This window comes from Heterocephalus glaber, unplaced genomic scaffold, assembly GCF_053883595.1.
Source record: "Heterocephalus glaber isolate CG9 unplaced genomic scaffold, H.glaber_assembly_v1.0 deba00001504, whole genome shotgun sequence".
Classification (NCBI taxonomy): domain Eukaryota; kingdom Metazoa; phylum Chordata; class Mammalia; order Rodentia; family Bathyergidae; genus Heterocephalus; species Heterocephalus glaber.
In genome coordinates, this window is record NW_028258324.1 from 67,855,467 (window position 1) to 67,877,103 (window position 21,637).

The following is a 21,637-nucleotide window of genomic DNA, read 5'->3' on the forward strand; positions in this document are numbered from 1 at the left end:
TCGTACCCCACTTCCCTTCCAAGCTCAAGCACCTTGCTTGGGAAGGGGCCATGCCAGCTTCTTCTTACCCAGCAGGGGCTGGTATGAAGACCTCTGCTCAGGGCCAGAGGTATTTGTCTCAGGAGGCTGGGGGTGCATGTGCCCACTGGGGTGCAGCTCAGTGAAATGAAATTTTTTCAGACCTTTCTTCTTCCCTTGAAGGTACTGCAGGGCTCCTGGGGGCAATGATGGGTGGTCCTGAGCAGGGCCCATGCATCAGTGCTTGAGGATTATGCCACCTTTCCTCTACATTATATGTCCTGGACCTTAAGCCATAGGCATCAAAATATTTTAACCCAGAGAAGAATGGATTTGATGACCCATTGCCATGCTCTTAATCTTTAACAAGGCAATGTGGAACACAGGACAAAACATGTCTTAGCATCTAGTTAAGGTCCTACTACTCACCTTGACAGGCAGCTCTCCTTAAACAGGTCTCTTAAGCTCTAGAGAGCTTTATAAAGTCCCTAGGGTTAGTCAAAGCAAGTGAAATAAAAACCAAAGGAATTTGAGATCTAAAGGATCCTTGGAGATTATCTTGACCAACTGCTTCATTTGGCAGATCAAAAATTGAAATCCAGGGCAGGGATTTAGCTCAGTGGTTCCACCGTCTGCCTTGCAAGCACAAGGTCCCAAGTTTGATGCCCAGTACTAAAAAATAAAAATAAAAATTGAAATCCAAAGAGGAAAAGTACTGACTCAGAGTCACATGGGAAGTAGAAAAGGCAGGCCAAGGCCCAGGCGTCTTGTCACAATCCAGTAGAGTCTGTCACCTGCCAGATTGTTTCTTAATTTCTTTCTGTCGCTCTACCCCCACGACATGGAGAGAAGTTCTCTGAGTGTCCATATCACGGAGGACTTCTGAGCCAAGAGATCTTTCCCTAGGGAAGAAAACAGAGATATGCCCATTGCTAGGGATGGACCTGGCTAAGGATAGTCCAGGCCAAAAGTGGTCTTAGCCAAATGTGATTCAGGATGAAGAAGGCCCAAGCATGAAATGATCTAGTCCAGAGGTGGCTCCAACCCCGGGGGGCCAGGCTGGAGATGGACCGCCCTGGAGAGACTTAAACCCAAGCAGCAGCCAAGGGCAGAGCTCCCCTGGGCTAGCTGGCTCTGGCAGGTAAGGGCCCCATGGTGGCATAATCGACAGTGAGCGACATATGAACTTCTCTTAGTGCCTCTTTTCATGTTCCTGCCATAATTCGTCTGTCTCTTGTCCCCAATCTCTTTCTCCTCACAGTGTGTGGCCAGCCCTCACGCTCTCTGCCAAACCTGGTCAAGCGGATTATTGGAGGCCGCAATGCAGAGCCTGGCCTCTTTCCGTGGCAGGCTCTCATAGTGGTAGAAGACACCTCTCGAGTGCCGAACAACAAGTGGTTTGGGAGTGGGGCCCTGCTCTCCGAGTCCTGGATCCTCACAGCAGCTCATGTGCTGCGGTCCCAGCGCAGAGGGAACACAGTGGTCCCAGTCTCCAAGGAGCACATCACTGTCTACCTGGGCCTGCATGACGTCCGGGACAAATCAGCTGCTGTCAATAGCTCAGCCACCCGAGTGGTTCTCCATCCAGATTTCAACATCCAAAACTATAACCATGACATAGCGCTGGTGCAACTGCAGGAGCCTGTGCCCCTGGGGCCACATGTCATGCCTGTCTGCCTGCCGAGGTCTGAGCCTGAAGGCCCAGCCCCTCACATGCTGGGCCTGGTGGCCGGCTGGGGCATCTCCAGTCCCAATGTGACAGTGGACGAGATCATCAGCAGCGGCACGCGAACCTTGTCCGATATCCTACAGTATGTCAAGCTGCCTGTGGTGCCACACGCTGAGTGTAAAGCCAGCTACGCCTCCCGCTCAGGAAACTACAGCGTCACAGAGAACATGTTCTGTGCTGGCTACTACGAAGGTGGCAAGGACACATGCCTTGGGGACAGTGGTGGGGCCTTTGTCACCCTTGATGACTTGCACCAGCACTGGGTGGTCCAAGGCCTGGTGTCCTGGGGGGGCCCTGAAGAATGTGGCAGCAAGCAGGTGTATGGAGTGTACACGAAGGTCTCTAACTATATGGACTGGTTGTGGGAGCAGATGAGCTCCCAACACAGTGCAGGGGAGCTCCAGGTGGAGCGGTGAGCTGATTTTTCTCCTTGGGGCCTGCTTACCCCGCCCCAGCCAAGTAAGGCTGTGCACACACTTCCAAAAGCACACTCCACATTACTTGCCAGACCAAATAGAGAGGAACACATAGACCTAGTGGGGCATGCATCCTCCCAGGACAGCCCCCAGAACTCTGAGAGGCAGCAGTGTGGTATGAGGAAAAATTTCTGGGCAAGAGACCTGGGCCCATGACCTTGGCCAAGCCCCTTCTCCTCTCTGGGCTTCACTCTCCAGCAATGCAATGCAGGAACTGGACCAGAGGGCCTCTGGGCTGGTCCAGCATGCAGCTGTACCCTAGGGGCCTTATTCTCTCCTGCTCACTTGTCAAACCTGTTGGTCTTGTTCTTGGTACAAGTGAGCATAGGCCTGATGATTGGGAAACAGCTCCTTACTTTGGACTCAGCTCTGCATCCGTATGTTTTCCAACTTTACCCTCTGGGCCTGCACCAAATCTAGTTCTTCCTTAGGAAGAAATCATTCAGGCTTTGGGGACAGATGTCAGAGCCTGGAGCCTCCTTTCTCCTAATGCAGTTTCTCGGAGCATGGTTTGTTCGAGGAGTTTCTTCCCTAAAAGCTTCGTGTAGTCCAAGCCTTTTCCTTTATGTTCCCCACTAAAGAATCTCAAAGGACCAAGAGAAAACTAGCAAGGTTTGTGTTGACCAAGGGAGGAGAATAACACTGGGACAACTCCAAGCTCCTTAAATTCCTACTGTCAATTCAGAACACATCACTTGGACCCAGATGCTACTTTCAGATAACAGCAGATGCCGTGAGGTGGCAACACCTGCCACTGTAGACAAGCACGAAGCAAACTTCCAGCGCTGACATGTTGCATCTACAAAGGCTACCTGAGCCCCAGCCCCAAATGTGGAGATTGGCTGTTACTTGGAAAAAGAGAAGACCCCCACTCATCCCACTGTGCTTCTGGGCAGGAAATGGAAGGAAGGATGGACTCAGGCCATTAGGAGTCACCCAAAGCCTACCAGGCTGCTCTGCAACTCCGGGACCTGAGCTCATCAGAGAATCCACCCAGCAGGACATCAGAGGAGTCCACTCCTCTGCTTTTCAGGGGCCAGAGGTCAAGAGAAGCAGAGGCTCTTTCATAAAGGCAGTGAAAAGAGGTGGAGAGCCACAAATCCGAGGTTCTATCCCCATCTCTGCCCCCAAATGGCTATGTAACCTCTCACAAATCATTCTTTTCTCTGAGCCTCAGTTTCTCCACCTGGAAAAGGAAGTCACATGATCCCCCCCCCCCAGGGTCTTTCCAGCTGTCACACTCAGCCTCTCCCTGGATCTCACAGGCTGACTGACCTCCTTCTCCCCAGAACACTCCATGAGGGGAATCTCTATCAGACAAAGGCAGCCAAAGAAGCCCTTCAGAGGGATTCCAAGAGAACAGTGAGAACCATCCACTTCTCCAATCAGTTCACCAAAACACACTCCTGTATCTATGGATGGCGATGTAGAGTGTGTGCTGAACTGTGTATATTTAATACCACATGCTTCACTGCTCTGTACCTGGCCTCTGCACTCCATTTCTCCTGTCAGGGGTCTAAAATGGAAATAAACTCTCTGTGAATAACCGATAATCTTGGTTTGGGAGTGTGGTTACTATGATTGAAGTGTGTTCATTTGTTTTGAACTTTGAAGAGACTCTGTTCCCTTCATTAAGCCAATACCCCCTCTGCAGCAGCACAGCTTTTAGTACCTGGAGGTCATCCAAAAGGAGGTAATGAGGAAAGAAATTGCTTCTCAGAGCCTGCACATTTCTTTAACAGTCTGCCAGTTAAGTCTTTGTCCTTCAAGAGTTCATAATAGCATGAAGATGCGATCATGTCCATGTAGGTTTTCCATGGGCAAAAGGAATTGTATGTCATAAAAGGAATCGAGATTTAAGTATCATGGGAACTTAGAGGAAGGTGTGGTTTTACATAGATAGAGGGGGTCAGAATCATGGTTTTTCATGGGCTTCAAAGGATTCACAAGGAGATGGGAGGAGAGGAACAGAGTGGGAGAAGTATCAAAGCAAGAAAGCAGGCCATGATTAAAATGGAAGCAGTGCGCTTTAGAAGACTGGGAAGAATTTTAAAAGCTATCCTCTGGACTCTGTCCTATAACCAGAAATTCTCTAAGTTTGGGGTATATTAGAATCACCCCAAAGGTGCTTGTCAAAAATGCAGAGTGCTGGGTCTCACCCACGGAAATATCTGGATTCCGTAGGTCTGAAGGTGGGCATCATGGTGGAGAAAGAGGATGGGCTAGAAGTTGAGTTGTAGAGAGCAATTGGGAAGCAATTGCCACCACCCTGGTGTGAGATGGAGGCAAGCTACCAGACCTAGTGCTGCAACAGCATAGACAAGGGGTAGAGGCAGTTTAAGTCAGTTTATGTGTTGTGTTCAGCGGAGCTTGGCCTATGGCATCCCTTGAGACAGTACAAGCATAAGGGTACAAAGGGTGACACAAGTTAACTGAGAGTGAGGGCTTTCCCCTGGACACATTCATGCTTTGCCCTTGGGGTTTGGGTTTGGGTCATGGTGGACCATGATACAGTGGACTTTATAATGTAACATAAAGAGACACTGAGGTTACATGGAGACCACATTGTGACACGGAGTGGGGAAGATATTTTACCCTACTTCTCCTAGTGATTTACCACCAGATTAGTGACTGATTAAATATGGGGATGGAAGAAAAGGGAGGCAATCAGCACATGGTTGGTGCAGATGTCAAGAGAGGTCTGCAATAACAAGGGAAGAGGGTGGGTGAAGTCAAGAGGCCAGGGCTTAGCTTCGCTGAGTTTGAAGAGTTTATGAAACACAAGTAGGCAGTAAAGAGTAGTGAATGTCAAAGAGGGGGCAGATTTAAAGACAATGACATGAAATTCATAAACATAGAGGTGGGAGTAGCATATAATCGACTAGAAATGGACAGAAGAAAAAGAGGACCCAGGGGCTGAGCAAGGCAGACACCATCATAGAAGGCATGAAGAAAAGTCCCATGAGAGAAAGGAAGAGAGACAGAGAGAATGGGAAGGATTGGCTCCTTAAAAAGACTTAAAGTGCTTAGAAGCCAAGGAGGAAATAATTGCAAAGAGGGGTTGTCTTAACCACTCTTTTCATTTCTGGAGAAAATAATCTTCACCCATAACTTAAAGAAGGAGAAGATTATTTAGGTTTACAGTTTGTTGAGGTTTCAGTCCATAGTTGGCTGGCTCCAACGCAGAAAAGGCATGGAGGAAGGGTCTGGTGAAGAAAGGTGCTCACATCATGGTGTCCAGGAAACAGAGTGAGTGGAGGAGCAGGGAGGGAGATGTAAGCTTCCAATTCATGCCCACAGTGACCCACTTCTTCCAGGCTGATCTCACCTCCTGACAGCAAGCCAGATGTAGTTCTCTCATGATCCAATCACCTCCCAAAGCCACTCACTGAACACGTGAGGCTTTGGGGGAATATTCTAGATCTAAACTATAACCAGGACAAAGGAATCAACAGCATGTAGCAGCTCGAGGGTCCAGGGGAATAGAGCCCAAGACTTTCTAGTCATCCAAGAAGGATTATCCAGGAAGCAAACTCCTTGACTGTGTTTCGGGTCTTTCACAACTGTTTATCCCTTCTCCTTGAATATCTTCTCCCTCCTTTTCTCCTTCCAGCCTTTTCACTCCACCTACAAAAGGCCTTTAAACTATATCAAAAGGCAGGAAACTGCCCTTGCATCCTGTATTCTCCATGGCTTACAGTAAACATTATATGCACAATTCTTCAGGTTTTGATTGCTTAATATCCACACATCTTTTATTCTTACCACAATACTTAACTCTTAAAATGTTTCCAGACCTTGGATTCTGTTTCGCTCTTTCAAAAGCCATAACCTATCTGCCTTTCACTTCAAGTGATAGAAACTTCCACTTCCATAGTTAGGGAGCAGAGGGCAAGGAGAATTCCCGAGGATGAAGAACATACCAAGAACTGTATCCTCTCATATATGTAAACATCACTGTCGAAGTTCTATTTTGGGCCCCAGAGCCATCTATGAGTATAGTTCTATTAAATATTCACATGGCTACTTTATTTCCAAGTATGTAAGGTATGTGATACTTTCTTCTTCTAAATCTATCTCCACAGGACGGGGAGAGTTGTGAAGACTGAATGTTCACTCCTCTTTGCAGAAGCTTGACTGGGGATGAGAGGAGAAGGAAAGACTTTGGAATGAAAGGGAGTCAAGGATACGGAAGATGATTTTTGAAATGAAAGCCTGATCGAGTTTTAGTGGTATAGGAGAAGAAGATGGAAGATACAGGGGATTGGTGACAAGCCCCAAGGCCAGGTCACTAAGCCTGTGGAAGTAGGGACATGCAGAATGCATAATTAGCTCTGAAAAAAAGAACATTTACAGGGAGAAGGACACAGTGGGGAAGACAGTCATGGAGTTCCCAGCAACGGGCTCTGAGCCTCTGCTGGGAACAAAGGCAGGGCATTAGCTCGGGGCAACTGGCTGACAGCAGATGAGATGATGCTGGAGGATGCTTGGGATGTGGTCAAGGGTGCAGCACATTTGTCTGTGATTTAACTCAGCCTGGTGATGTCTGGGAACTGCCCGCATCTGGAGGTGATTTGAGCACCCTGGGGAGGCACAGAGTTAAGAGTCAGTGGAGCTGGCCAGGGTAGGACAATCTGGAGTGGAGAGTCAGGAGATCCAGAATTATAGCTTTGCCACTAATTCATAGAATAGCTTCTGGGAAGTCCATTTCTTACTCAGTTTCTTTTGCTATACAAGAATTACAGACTCCAGTCTCTGAGGGTTACTCAGATCTGTGTGTGTGTGTGTGTGTGTGTGTGTGTGTGTGTGTGTGTGTACAAGTCAGTGGAAAACAGGGCAGAGCTGATACATTCTTGTTATGGGGTCACAGAAGTTCCTGCAGGTAGCACACAAGGCTTCTTTACTAGTCTGGACACTTCCATTTCTAAGTGACAGAATCCCAACATAAATAGCACAAAGGGAAAGAGAAAGACAGAGAGTGTATAGGTTCACAGAACTGAAGAGGCCATACCAAAAGTCTTCAGGGATGATTAAGCCAAAAGACTCAAATATCAGATACAACCTCTTTAGCTTCCCCTCTTACCCTTCAGTTCCACTTTCCCCTGGATCAGTAGCATTATTCGCATCAGATGTTCCATGAAGTGATCGTTAGCAGACCTGGGCTCGTGGCCAGCAGCGTAGCAACCCCCCGGAGAGAATTGCTTTCTCTTTCTCTAATATGTTTAACATAACTTGCAAGCCACCCTTTCATTGGCCTGGCCGAGGTCACATCCCATCCCTCAGCCATGGCTGTGACCAGGAAGTCCAAGGCTTTGATAAGTCACTTCCTTATCCCTGAAACCAGAGATGAGGTCAGTTCACCTCAGGCTACTTACACCCGCAATGGAAAGTGGGAACCCCCCAAGAAAAATCAGTATGTGATTATCAGAAGGGGCAACCAAAGCTGGGAGATCAAAAGGAACAGATGCTCCTGACAGAGTCCTGAGCTGGTAACCTTGACAGTGGGTGCAGTGGAGCCCAGAGTGATCTATGCTCCCTCCTTTGGCTGCAGTGTGTGGTCTCCCCAAGATTTCCCGGAAGCAGATAGCCAGAATCTTCAATGGACACCCAGCTGAGAAGGGCACCACTCCCTGGATTGCCATGCTGTCACATCCAACTGATGTGCCCTTCTGTGGAGGCACCCTTCTAGGTAAGGAGAAGGTGGAGTGGTGGAAGACAGGGTTGGGACAAGGTGGAAGCTAGGATGCGTGATTTCCAGAAGACTGGCCAAGTTTCTTTGTTGAGAATCACTGTTCACAACAGCATCAGGGCCCAGAAGTATGATGTGGAAGAAAGAGCCCTTAGCTGGAACCAGGAGCTGCGCATTCCTGCCCAAACACTTCCTGAAGGACGAGTCAGAATTAGAATGCCCAACATAAATCACAACACAAGGCCAGGAGCTAGGACTGCAGGAGAACCAAGAAGTCACGGGAAGCATAGTGAACAAAGGTAGACTTGAACACCACACTTAGGAATTTAGACCTTATTCTGGACACTGCTGCAGGCTTCGATACATGTTCTAGAAAGTTCTCTCCAGGCGCAGCCTGGCCCAAAAGAAGGGAATCTGGAGGCCAGCAGTGCAATGGTGGAGAGTCATTAGTGTCAAAATAAGAACAGGACTGGAGGGATAGAAAGAAGGGAGCAGATCCAAAAGCTGTTTAAAATTTTCTTCTCTACTCCCAGCTAAGCTTTACCCTCCCAAAGCTCCCAAAGCTTATTCTGTGAGCTCTTTCTTCCTGTGGAGGGAGACAGAGAGAAAGAGATGAAGGTAGAAGAACCTAGAAAGAAGGAGAAGGGTCAAGAAACTGCCAGAGCACTAGGTCATTGCCTACACTGAGGCTGGATAGAGGGATTGGCAGAGCTGGGAGACACAGCTGCGTCTCTGGACTGACCAGTGCACCCCTGGCTCATGTACATGGCCCAGATCCCTGCTTCGGATCTGCCCACCTGGGAAACCCACCACCAGCCTCTTGCCATTGACAACACACAGTCCTTGGTCTGTGTGAAGCTCTACCCAGAAGTGGGAGCCTGAGCACATAGCTACTTCTAAGTGGAGCTTGGAACCTGCTCCAGAGAAGCACCTCTGCCTCTGGCTCTGAACTAATACCTGGTGCCCCTGACTCTTTCCCTCCGAGCCCTAGAGCCTTTCTTGTTTGGCTGGGCCTGGGTATGGCACAGGGCTTAGTTTCCTATGTCATCTGCTACACTTAAAGGATAGCTAGAGGCCTCACCCTGTGTTAAACAAAGAGCAGAAACATATCTATCCAGGGGAAAAAGATAGCTAAGACACAGGAAGTACCCTAGGCTGAACACCAGGAGACCCGGAGGTGCTAACCTGCTGTGTCCATTCCCACACTGCTTTCTTGTCTATCAAAGAGAAGTCTAGCCTGGACCATATTTCTCAACCCTGGCAGGTGCAGAATTACCTGAGGGAACCTCTAATGCCTGGGCCCTACCCACATAACTTAAATACTCCTGACTTTTTCCCAGTTCCCCAGGTAATTCCAGTGTTCAGCCATGCAAACAGCTACTGACCATTCTACTCAGTAGTTGCCAAACTTTAATGTGCACAGGAATTATCTGGGGTCTTGCTAAGGTGCAAGTTCTGATTTGTAGATCTGAGGTAGGCTTCAGAGTCTCTGTTTCTGAGGAGTCCCCAGGTGATGCTTGTACTGCAAGACCATGGACCACAATTTGAGAAAGAAGACTAAGAGGCAGCCAGAGAGTGAGGGGTCTTCATTAACCCATCTTGGGCTGTCTGGCTCTTACTCTACACCATGGTTTTAAGGAAACCCTGAAACCTTCTTTAAAATGTTCAGCCCTGGCCTGGGTTAAAATGGGCAGATGCAATCACTCCTCATCTTCAGATTAATATCATAGAAGTGTCTGACATGGGGCCATGACGTGCAATGGAGGGGGTGTGGCTGTTTTCAGGGTCTTCGGAGGAGCCTTGATGGTGTCTTAATGTCCTCACCTTGAGACAGAGGTAGGCAGGACACGGCATGCATATGTTCTGCTCCCCAGGCCTTGACTGGATTGTGACGGCTGCTCACTGCCTCCACCACCCAGTGGACCCAGAGGACCCAAGACTACACCCCTCACACCTACTCCACCCTTCTGACTTCAAAATCATCATGGGTGAGTGAGGGGAAAGCTGCCTCCTGAAGCCAGTTTTGTGGTTCTGGGAATGAATTTCCACAACTGCCTCTTTCCTTTACAAATTCAAGACTGCCCCCCGATTCAACTCAGTTTAACCTGCTTACCTGCCAACACTCAGCCAGGATCTAGGGACACAGCATAATCAAGACCAAGTTCCTGCCCACCAGGAGCTTGCAGTCTAATAAGGGAACACGATACAGGTGCAGAACTCCCTGTGGAAAGGTGGGAAGCAGAAAGTTCTCTAGGAGAGGGACAGAGAAAGTGTCCTGGGAGGTCATAGGGGAGAGACTGCTAAGTGAAGTAGCTGGGAGGCTTCACGGAGGGAGCAACATGTATCCCAGGCATGGAAGGGTGATTACAAGGCTTTGGCTGTGGCAACAGACATAAGAGGAAGCATTCCGAGGCAATGGGGCAGTTCATGAAGAAAGACAGAGGAGCAACCTATGAGAATACGGGGGTGTCACAGGCAAGGAGGCATAGCTGGGTGAAGGGCAATGAAAGGGTTGAGGGCAGAAGCAGGTGCTGGATGGGAGCAAGAGCAGGCAGGGAGCGAGATGTGGTCTTTCCCTCCACTTCCCTCATGCCTCACGTGCCATCTCCTTGCCCAGGCAAGCACTGGAGGCTCCGGTCAGATGCAGATGAACAGCATCTCCGGGTCAAGCAGGTCATCCTCCACCCCCTGTACAACCCCAGCACCTTCGAGAACGATGTGGCCCTACTAGAGCTGTTGGAGAGCCCAGTCCTGAATAACTTTGTGATGCCCGTCTGTCTGCCCGAGGAGCCCTCGCAGGAAGGTACCTCCCCCACCCCGACCCCACCTCTGCAGAACAGCCGGGCCTTCGAAGGGAGTCCTCCAGCCCTGCAGAGGCTCTGGTTCCCCGTGAGTCAGCTGCTGGATGGGGTCTGCATGATTCCCCAGCTGCCTCCTCTAACACAGCTAGGACACAGCCTGTTCTGAGGACAAACAAGCAGAGTGAGGCACATAGCAAACAGGCAGGATGAAGGGCCCAGATGGGAAAAGGAAAGCAGACTGTTGACTGTAAGAGAGAGTTTAATATAAGGTATAGGTGGGCTAAATAAGTAAAAGGGAAATGCTGGGATGATGGAGATGCCTGCAATAAGAAGCTACCATCTCTAGGCATGGGGGAACGGAAATAAGAGACTGTACTTACAGAACCTACCAACTTGACAAAGTGACCCCTAAAGCCAGAACTCGTGCTTCTGCAGAAGATGCTAATGTGCTACGGAATCCAGCTAGGACGAATTGCCACTGCGGTGGAGAAGAACCACTGCTAGATTGAAAGTCACCATATTTTCAGGAAATGGGTGCACGGAAAACTTCCATAACAGGGTCTCATCCCTAACACCAAAAAACAGAACAGAAGAGTAAGTCCGTAACTGAGGGACAGTAGCTTAATAACGAGCACAAGTTCAAATGCCATTATTGCATTTCCTAGTTGAGTGATCTTGAGGATGTTACCTGACCTCATTAAGCTTCAGTCCCCTTACTTCTAAACTGGAGGCAATATTCCTTGGGGTGGTTGTGATATTTGAATTAGAAAATAAAAACAACACATATCTAACACTGAGTAAGAGTCCCGTCCAGGCCAGCTGGCTTCCTTTTCATTCTCAATGCAGTATTGCCATATCATAATTCAATTCCTTTAGCTCAAAGATGTAAAAAATTGCTTAGATGGATCTGAAAGGTATTTAGAGGAATTGAGCCATCAAGAAATGTGGAGGTATTGCTAAGCCCAATTAATTGAGTGCCATGTGCTTACTATGTGCCAGTTGCTTTACATTCATTAACTTGTTTACTACTCATGAAAGCCCTGCAAGGTGGCACTGTTGAACAATTTTACAGATGGGGAAAGGGAAGTTCAGCACAGTGAAAGAAATCACCCCAGACACTTCAGACCCAGTGCTATGTTAAATATCCAGGCTCCTTCTCAAATAAGAGTGTAATTGCTCTGTCAGCATCCAACCAATTTCCATTCCCCCCAGATTTACCAATTGCATAGGCTCCTAGAATATCAGAGCTGGAAGAGATTTGGGAGAATACCAAGTTCAGAATACCTCCTGGTTTTATGGGTAGAATGACTGATGTTGAGAAGCAGAGGAGAGGAGAGAAGTCTAGCTAATAGACAGCACAGCACGTTGTTGACTAGGCTGGGCTTTTTGTCTATTCACAGTTATTAATTGAGCATCAATTATACATCAGCACTGTACAGGCATGGAGATGCAGTAGTAAACTAGAGAGATGGGTTATTGCTTTCACACAGTTTAGGTTCTGTGCTAGTTGGGGTGGGAGAGAATAGACAAATGAATCCAGCGATACAGCATAGAAACATGCAGCCTGGTCTGGGGCAGGTAGGTCATTCCAAACCAGCAGCCTTTCCCATCTTCTGCCCATCTTGCTGCCCTTCTCTGGGGTGGCAAACCCAGCCCTTTCTCTACAGGAAGAAGACAGTGGAGCTCTGCAAACCCCAAACACTGTCTCTCTGTTCTCAGAGTGTCTTCTCTCCTCCAGGAGCTGTGGTCATCGTCAGTGGCTGGGGGAAGCAGTTCTTGCAAAGATTCCCAGAGACACTCATGGAGGTGACATTGCATTGTCAGGGATTTGAGGGCTTGAGCAGGGGTGGTGGGAGAGATGCTGGGGCTCCAGACTCATCTCCAAAGCTCAGTGGAACTTGGCATCCCGGAAAGCTTGATTTGTTTGTTTCACAGGTCATGGTTGCCAAACAATGTTCATTGTCTCTGCAGCTTGCTAAAGCCTTGGCTAGTGGAATTCTCCCCAACACAGCAGGTTTGGACACTCCAGAGCCTCATAGTTCACCTCTATACCATGAGGACTACACACCAAGTTAGACAAGAGTGGGCCAGTTCTTGAGAACCACAGCCCTTGCAGAAAAAAACTTGACAATTGCATTTAGTTCACTTTCCTATCATTTAAGGAAAGAATGCAGAACTAAGCATAGCAAGTAATGTTTTCAAGTTCTGGTTTCTACTTCTTTGCTGAGTTAACCGAAACAAAGTCCTGTTGCTTCTCTAGGCCAGAGTGTACAATCTCAAACTGCAAAGTTAGGGGCAATACTAGATGCCCCCTAAGAACTGTTTTGTTCTGACACTGCCAGGTTCCACAGTGTGGGCCATTTCTAAATACTTCAACACACATTATTTTGACATACTGTAAAAGTCTGGATTTGCAACAGCTATTCATCTCTTCATTTGTGAATGCCCAAGTGTTTATCTCATGTCTACTGTGCACTACTTGGAGTGCAGAGGCATAAAAAGACAGATCTGGTTCCTGACCTCCTTGGGCTTAGGTTCAGAAAGAGTGGATGGGACAAAGATGATGAAGGAGAAGTAGAGGATGCTCTGCAATACGCAGCAAGGAATCTGATTTCACCTTTGGGGTTCAGGATGGCTCCCCAAAGGATGTGACACTTAAATGACACCTGAATGATGAATAGAGGTTAATCAGAGATTTGACACAATTCTAGGACATATCCTCATGGTATGGTTCTTCTCCCTACCTCTCCAAGGAAGCCATGCCCCAAGAAGAATCTGAAGAGCCTCTGGTCCCTCTTCACAAGGGCCAACAGAAGATGCACATTTGGGGCACATGGTCCAGTCAGTTCTTGGTTCAGCAGAATGAAAATCACCTGTTCCCTTTTATTTCAAACACTTATTCCAACATTCACCCCCCATGTCAAATCAAAAGCACTGATAATCAGAATCCCTCATTTTTATGTAGCAATGTACCACCTGGATGCAAATATATTTCCTAGGCACCTACTATTTTCCAAGTTATGTAGGGCAGAATGAGCAAGATACTGTTTTAGTGCCTAGAAGCCCATCCTTTAGTGAGAGAGAACAACACAAGTGAATGCTTGCTACGAATAACCAGTGAGACTCTCTAAAGAACCTAATATTATATAGCACTGTACAGTGTCTGTAATTCACAAAGCACTTGCTCGTCCATTTCCTCTTTGTAAAACTCTATGGGATTAATATACTAAATATTATGACTTCCATTTTTCTCATGAGGAAACAGAGTCTCAGAGATCTGAGAAACAGTGATTAAGCCACATGTCGTGGATCCTAGAACTTCAGGGCCCACTTAGGGATGGGGGAAAGAAAATGGACCGTGGCTTTTATATATATCGTCACATTTAAAATAGTGGATGTGGTAGGCAAGTACTGTTGTCCCCATTTTGCAGATGAGAGAACAGAGCCCCAGAGCTACTGGTCCCTTGCAAGTTATTTGTGCAAGGTCATACAGCAAGAGACTACCACAGACACGGGCTTCCTGGTTCTCCATCCAACTGTTCCTTCATCTGTAACACAGGGCAGTTTCAGAGCCCAAGTCCACGGTAGATCCAGGGCAGTTCCAAGACTCAGAAGAGCAGGGCTCCTCAGCCAGGCTGGGGACCAATGCTAGTGTTGTATTCCAGATCGAAATCCCGATTGTTGAGCACCGCACCTGCAAGGAGGCCTATGCCCCATTGAAGAAGAAAGTGACTGAGGACATGATCTGTGCTGGGGAGAAGGAAGGTGAGTCAAGAAGATGACACATAAGTTGGACCTTGGGTGGGGAGTTGGGAGCAGCCAGCAGGAGAGGACTGGAGATGTCCGGTCCTAGCAGGCTGCTGGTGGGGTGGTGGTCAGATTGTGGGGCACAGACTCCATTACACAAAATGCATCAGAGAGAGGAGGGCTGAGAATTCCCTTTGCTGCACCAGCGCTTGCTGAAATCTGTGCTCTCCGGAAGCCAGCACTAGCAAACTCAGAACCGGGTTTGCGTCACGAGGTTTGCTGTGCCCTCTAGCGCCTGATTCTCTGAACTACAAGTCAGACGTGGCAAGGGAGAAGCCTTTGGATTTGAGCTGGGGAAGGGAGCTCGTTAATCTCATCTCGTTTTCATCTAGGTGGGAAGGACGCCTGTGCGGGCGACTCCGGAGGCCCCATGGTGACCCTGGATAGAGAGAGAGGCCGGTGGCACCTGGTGGGCACGGTGTCCTGGGGCGAGGGCTGTGGGCAGAAGGACCGCTACGGAGTGTATTCCGACATCTACCACAACAAGGGCTGGATCCAGAAGGTCACCGGGGTGACGAACTGAGCCAGCTCCTCAGCCCAGCACCACCTGCACGGGCAGGCAGCAGCAGAGGACGGTCGGGCATCAGATGCAAGCAGCCGTTTCTCCTGTCGCCCACCGCCTACCCTGCCCTTCAGCCAACCTACTGCTGCATAATAGAGGGAGCATTCCTGCACCCTTTTTCTTCCCTCTTCAGGGAGGCAGAGTGGCAGAGTGGTCAGAACCCAAGACCGAATCCAGGCTCTCTCACTTAGGACCCTTGTGCTGCTGACCAGCTGACTTAACTACTTTGAACCTGTTTCTTGGTCCCTAAGATGCACATGGCACACCTTATCTACCTCTTGAAAGTCTGATGAAGATGAAATTAATTAATTCATCCATAGCACTCAAAGCAGTGCATGGCCTAAACTCAGTAAATGTGACGAAGGAGATGATGAAGTTCTCTTACAAACCCCCGGGGATGATCAGTCCCCCTCTGATCATCTCTTTTATGTGCCCCCTAGTGCTCTAGGGTTTGGTTTGGTTTTTGCCCGGTATAACTCTCCCAACCCCAATCCTAGCCCTTCTTCCATAAAAAGATAAAATACACAAGGCCCTTAGTCCCATGGCATGGGCCACAACAACATAATTATGCACTTTAACTCAGTACCAAATTGTAAGGGGGACCGAGAATGGCCGGGGCCAGGAGGGAGACAGAGATAGTGGATTGGAGAGCACACCTAATGCTAGAACCAGCTCTGTCCTCAGCTTGCCATGCGGCCTCACGTAAGTTCATTTTCCTCATCTTAAAGGGCCCTCTCAGCTCTGACAATCCCAGATCCAAAGCAGCCGTATGCTCCCTGACATGACTTAAAACTAAAGTAACCCGGGCCGGGGATTTAGCTCAGTGGTTCTGTCGCTTGCCTTGGAAGCACAAGGACCTGAGTTCGATCCCTGGTACCAAAAAAGCAAAAAATAAAAAATAAAAAAAATAAAGTAACCCTCAGGCAAAAATTTCGCTAGGTTCAAAAAAGCTTTGATGCAAACAAAATGCTGTTTCTGCTCCTGCAATTCACCCCTACCCCATCCACCCTACCTGGTCCCAAAGGAGCAGTCCAGGCAACATGTAGTCTATGGGTCTTTCCTTATTCTTGAGCAGAGTATCTTTCCTGAGTCCAAGCAGAGCACCTCTCTCATCCAAAACACTTCCTTTCTCAGGGAGCTTCCAGAGAACTCATCCCCTCCAAAGCTCTAGAAGCTTTTCAAGAGATCAGAAGCCCCAAGTGCCTGTCTTCTTTTCCTTTAGAACTGCTTTTCTTGGAGGACATTAGCTCTTGACTAACACTACAGCTGCTAAGTTGTTCTGAGTCTATTACTGAAGGGGAAAGATAATAGGAGCTGAGAGTTGATAGGCATTAGACTCTCTGCCAAACACTTGGAGACAGCAATTCATAGCCTGACCTAGTCGCACCTGTGTGTCCTGCTCTTTAGTTCCTAAAGGGGAGATGACAAAGAGGCCCAACTTCATTGAATATTTATTAAGCAAGCTGGTGCTCTATTTTAAACACCAAAGCAGAACTGTGATTGTGTTTGAAATTCCTCCCAAGGCATTCCAGAACACTATACCTTCCCATTTTGCACTACCTAGCTTCTCACCCAGTTCTAGGCTGTGCTGACTGCTGCTACAGGGGCTACTGTGACGAGAAGAGCATGATTCAGGCCTTCCAGGAGCTCCTAGAAGGAGCTGTGACAAATACTTAAGTGACTATGGCACATGGGAGTGAACTCTGCTGAGTGGTATGTTTTGAAGAGGCTTGAAGGTAGAAGAAAGCCCATTCTGGGGTGGAGGAGTTGGAAGGCAGTACCGGAAAGGCTTCCTGGAAGAGATGACCATGCTGAGGGTGGGCATTTCCACAGATGGGACACAGGCAGGTCTTCCAGATGGAAAGAGAGCAAGAGTAAATGTCAACGTAAGCTTCCTCAGATTACACCAGCTCTTCCCATGCAAAGGACATATGTATGAGACAGGTGTTCTAGGGTTAGAACAGACACCTGAAAGAGCCTTTCTCCTTCAGGTCTAGAATACTAGACTCGAAGAAGTTAAAGGACTAAGTGGGACTGGAAGCACCCTCAGGATTTATATGCAGATACTGACTTCTGACTGGACCCAGTTTGTCCTGCTTTCCTCCAATTGCAATTTCATCCGTACTCTGAGAAAATGACTGAATGGGCCAGGGACCCTCACTTGGCTTTGATCTGCAAGCATTTGTTAGATGGGCAGCTCCTGCTCTGCCCAGATCTCTCAGAGTTGCAGAGGACAGAGGTGTCTGTTTGGGTTCCTTTTCTACCTCCACGGCCTCATTCCTGGATGTCTATGGTGATGAGAAACTTGCTACCTTCAAGTGCAGCCCATTCCAACTTTAAAATGTGCTGCTGTCAACCAGGTCTCTCTTCTATGCAATCAAAATTTACATCCTTAGAATATAGTTAGTATAACCAAAGCTATAATTTCATACTGTGAATCCTGTTATTAGCAGTAATGATCACGCCTGGATTTCATTAGCAATAAAGATGTTCTTCTATTGGGAAACTGCACATTTCTTCTAATAAACATCTGCATTGAGTGAACGATCCTTGTTTAGTTTATATGTTTTTTCACGCATTGATGATTCTGATGAGTTGTTTTCATGTTTCAGAGTTCTGCTCTATTTGATTAGGATCACTATACCGTGAAAAAAGAGAGATTATGATAGGATATTTATGTTATAGAAACAAAACCCTGTCTTGGGTTTTTGAGGTCCATTCCATTTAAATACTCTGTACAATTATTCTTTTAAATTATCCAAATAATCCATAATGTCAACATTTTCTCCAACCACATCAGATTTCTTGAATGCCACCCACACTCAGAATAACAAAGATTTCCAGATCATGTACATATTCAATGTTTGGCTCTGAAAATGTGGCGCTATGACTGGCCTCTTCAGGGTTGGCGTGTAGATTCTCCCGTGCGATGAGTGAATCTTGTTTGTGGTGTTGGGGGAAAGTGACTCAAGGGTACACACCACTAAGAAGCAAAAGGTAGGAAAGAGTCAAGGAGTGAAAATTTCAACCACTCACATGACAGAAGTGTCCCCAATCTTGTCTAGAATGGCCCTTGAAAGCAATAGACTTTGGTACGAGTATAACGTAGGATGACTCCCTTCTCCTCTTAATTTTACCATCTATACACTGGAAGAATAATCTTTGCCTCCTTCTGTCTGAGACTGTTGAATCAGGTGAGTTAACAGGTAGGGAAAATTTTAGAGAAATCATCAACTTTGCCCAAATTAAAAAGGTTCTAAAGAAAATAATCACATTTTGAGCATTTACTATCTGGTTGAGATAGCTTTTACCCATATTCTCTAACTTAACCCTGACAACAACCTGTGATGAAAGTACCATTATTATCGCCACTTCACTGAAAGAGAGTAAAATTTAAAAAACGCGGCCCAATAGAAGCAGGAACACTGTAGCAGCAATGAGTATATAGTGCTCAGATCTCGGTTTCTGACATCATTCTCCAGTGAAAGTAACAAGGGGCTCTTCAGAGAGTGAATGACTCTGGGACTACGCAAGAAATAGACTAGATGAGCCTGGAGCATCATGCACTGCCAGAAAGTAAAAAAGAAGTCATCAAAGAACTTCTCAGTGGCAGAGCCATGAGAAAAGCACACAGGAGCTGACTGAAAGAGCTCTAGTAGTCAAATATGGAAACATTTGAGCAACAAAACAAATCAAGTGGCCTTGAATAATAACCCAAATTATAAAATAAATACCCATGAGTACATACTGATGTGAATGAACCCTTGAACAAATGCATAAATTGTGAGGATAGACAGGTCTCCCATGGAGAAGAATACCAAGTAATTTATGTGGTTACTCTGGCCTCAAGGAGAGGAGCGTAATTCCCCATCCCTTTGGTGCTGGTAGCACACAGTGACTTCTTCCACAGAGTATAGTATGGAAAGGAGGAAAACAGTAACTCTGCAGTGAAGACCCCTGACAAACACAACTTCAGCCAGGTGGCCAGGGTGAATGGGAACAGTGATGGCATATCGATGTCATGTGACCTTGATATGCTGCCCCCAAAACGGCTCTGCCCCCCTGTGTTCTCCCTCCTCAAACCCCATATCCCCAGTCTAGTCCTCAGAAACACATCAGATGAATTACATTTGAGAAATACTCTACAAAGCACCTGACCAACGCTCCTCAAAACTGTGAAGGCCATCAAAAACAAGGACATTATAAGAAATTGTCATAGCCAAAAGAAACCTATATTGGATTAAAGTGTGTCCCTCTCAAAAAATACACTGAATTCCTAATCCCAAGTGCATCTGAATGTGAACTTATCTGGAAATAGGACCATTGCAGATGTAATTAATTGACAAGAAGTCTTTATAGAGCAGGATGTGCCAATATGACTGGTGTTCACATAAGAATAGAAGAGACATAGCAACAGAGACACATGGGAGAATACAATGTGATGTAGGTAGAGAGAGGGTGCCAAGGGACACCAGGAGTCATCAGCAGACCACCAGAGGCTAAGGCTAAGGTAAGCAAGGAAGGATTCCCCAGCAAGTTTCAGAGGGAGCCACTTGAGTCCAGACTTCTAGACTTCACAACTGTACAATATTAAATCTCTGTTGCTTTAAGCCACCCAACTTGGGGTGCTTGGTTACAGCATCCCTAGGATATTAATGTAGGAAACACAACAACTAAATGTAATGCGCTATCCTGTATAGGATCCTGGAACAGAAAAAAAGGCTTTAGGTAAAAACTAAGGAAATCTGAATAAAGTAAGGACTTTAGTGAGTTGTAGTCTATCAGTATTGGCTCATTAACTGTGACAAATGCACCATACTAATCTAAGATATTAATAATAAGTGAAACTGGTGTAGGATGCATTGGAAATTTTTCAACAATCTTCGTTACTTTTTGTAAATCTAAAACCATTCTAAAAATAAAACTATCTTTTAAAAATATTTGACCCAAGATCTCTCAGCTCACAGACTGAGGAACCAGTATTAGAAACCTGTTTCTGATGAATTCTGGAGCCCAAACTCTGACCTTTCACACCAGTGTTTCTCAAACAAGGGCTGCACACTAACGCTGGGGTCCCTCCCCTCAGAGATTCAAATATAAGCCATCTGGTGTCAGGCATGAGCATTGGGTTTTCAGAAGACACCCTAAGTGATTCTAGTGTGAACCCCACTTCAGAGCCACTGTTCTAAGCTATCTGCCAATGTGTAACCCCTGAAGAATGATGGGAGCTTCTATTTCTCAGACTGGAGTCTTCAACTGGGGTGAGTCATCTGGTAAGAGACAGAATGAGAGGTCAGGTCTGCCAGCCCATGATCCAGAACTTTTTTGTGATTCTCAATAAAAACATCGTTGCTGAGACATTTCTACATTAGTGTTTTCCTGAAAAGAACAATGCTCTTTTATTTTGCAACAATAAACTAAAGGAGAACATTCCAGGAACTGGGGAATAGTACATGAGAAAGGGGGATATGAAGCCACCCTGGTTTTGAGGGGGAACTGAGGACAGTGTCCCTTGAGAGACAGACATGTTGGGTGAAAGGCTATCACACCTTTGGGAATAATCTAAGTGTAGAGTCATGAAAGCCCTGATGCTCAGCTTGGTTTGGGGAATAGGGAGATAATTAGGGTGGTTTTTTTAACCAAGAAGAGATGGTATTGCCTGTACCTTTCAAATAAGAAATTAATGCAGAGAGTGAACTTGAGGAGATCCAGATGGCTGAAGGTCAGCAGGTAGGAAACCGAATGGTCCTAATGAGGCCGGCATGCAGAGAAGAGAAGAATCTGCTTCTAGGGACTCTGAGAACATAGGGCTGAGTAGAAAGAAGCCACCAGATTCACAATCTTTGTGAACACTTCAGGGAGGATTAGAAGAAGAGAGGTAATGGAAAACAACAAAACCCAAAAGGATAACTTCTCCAGCTCCCTGGTATTTCTTGTTCTGCTGGCATCAATTCTTGCCTCTAGAAAGGAAGCATAGAGTACTATGAACTTGAGAGGAGGAAATAAACAGGGCCTTTGCAATGCTTTCTTGCATCTGGTACACATTGGCCTTTTCTTTTTCCAAACAGATCAAGAAAATGTCATTTGGAGGAAAAAACATAAGCCCAATTCCCAGCAATGAGCTTCTGATCACAGGGAGAAAGAGCCAGGGCCGTTTCAACATCTAGGCAGATCGTAAAACTTCCAAGGGAGTCCCCCAGAGAAATGAGTATTAGGAAAAAGCAGTGTCACAACAAAAGGAAGGTGTGTCAAGCCAGGGCATTGCCTAGAGCAAGCATGCTGCATGATGAATAGATCAGCATGGGTAGGAACGTGTCTCCCCACCAACAGCTGCTAGACCACTGCAAATTCAAGGGTTGCTATGGCTTGACTATGGGTAGTGTCTCCTAAAGATCCATATGTCAAGGGCTTGGTCCCAAGGGTGGCACTACTGGGAGGTAATGGAAACTTCAGAAGGTGGGGCCTCCTGGGAGGTCCTTAGGTAACTAAGAACCCACCCCCCAAAGGGGCTGCAGGATTCCATCCCTCCCCTCCATCTCCCTCTGTTTCCCAGCT

At 47.0% G+C, this 21,637-nt stretch overlaps 1 protein-coding gene across 6 annotated transcripts in view; it reads left to right on the forward strand.

The window, feature by feature from the left end:
• The window catches only part of Masp1 (MBL associated serine protease 1), a 61,515-nt gene extending 45,482 nt beyond the window's left edge, over positions 1-16,033 (forward strand). For 4 of the 6 annotated variants that reach the window (XM_004834808.4, XM_087186723.1, XM_087186720.1 and 1 more), the window contains one exon: positions 1,280-3,776. In XM_004834808.4, coding sequence (XP_004834865.2) covers positions 1,280-2,163 — 884 coding nt within the window. In that variant the 3' untranslated portion in view covers positions 2,164-3,776. Of the gene's footprint in view, positions 1-1,279; positions 3,777-7,774; positions 7,913-9,786; positions 9,901-10,529; positions 10,716-12,451; positions 12,520-14,378; positions 14,479-14,852 lie in introns of those variants that run through there. The other 2 variants (XM_013072168.3, XM_087186722.1) reach the window with 2 other exon arrangements.
• The last annotated feature ends 5,604 nt before the right edge of the window (positions 16,034-21,637 follow it).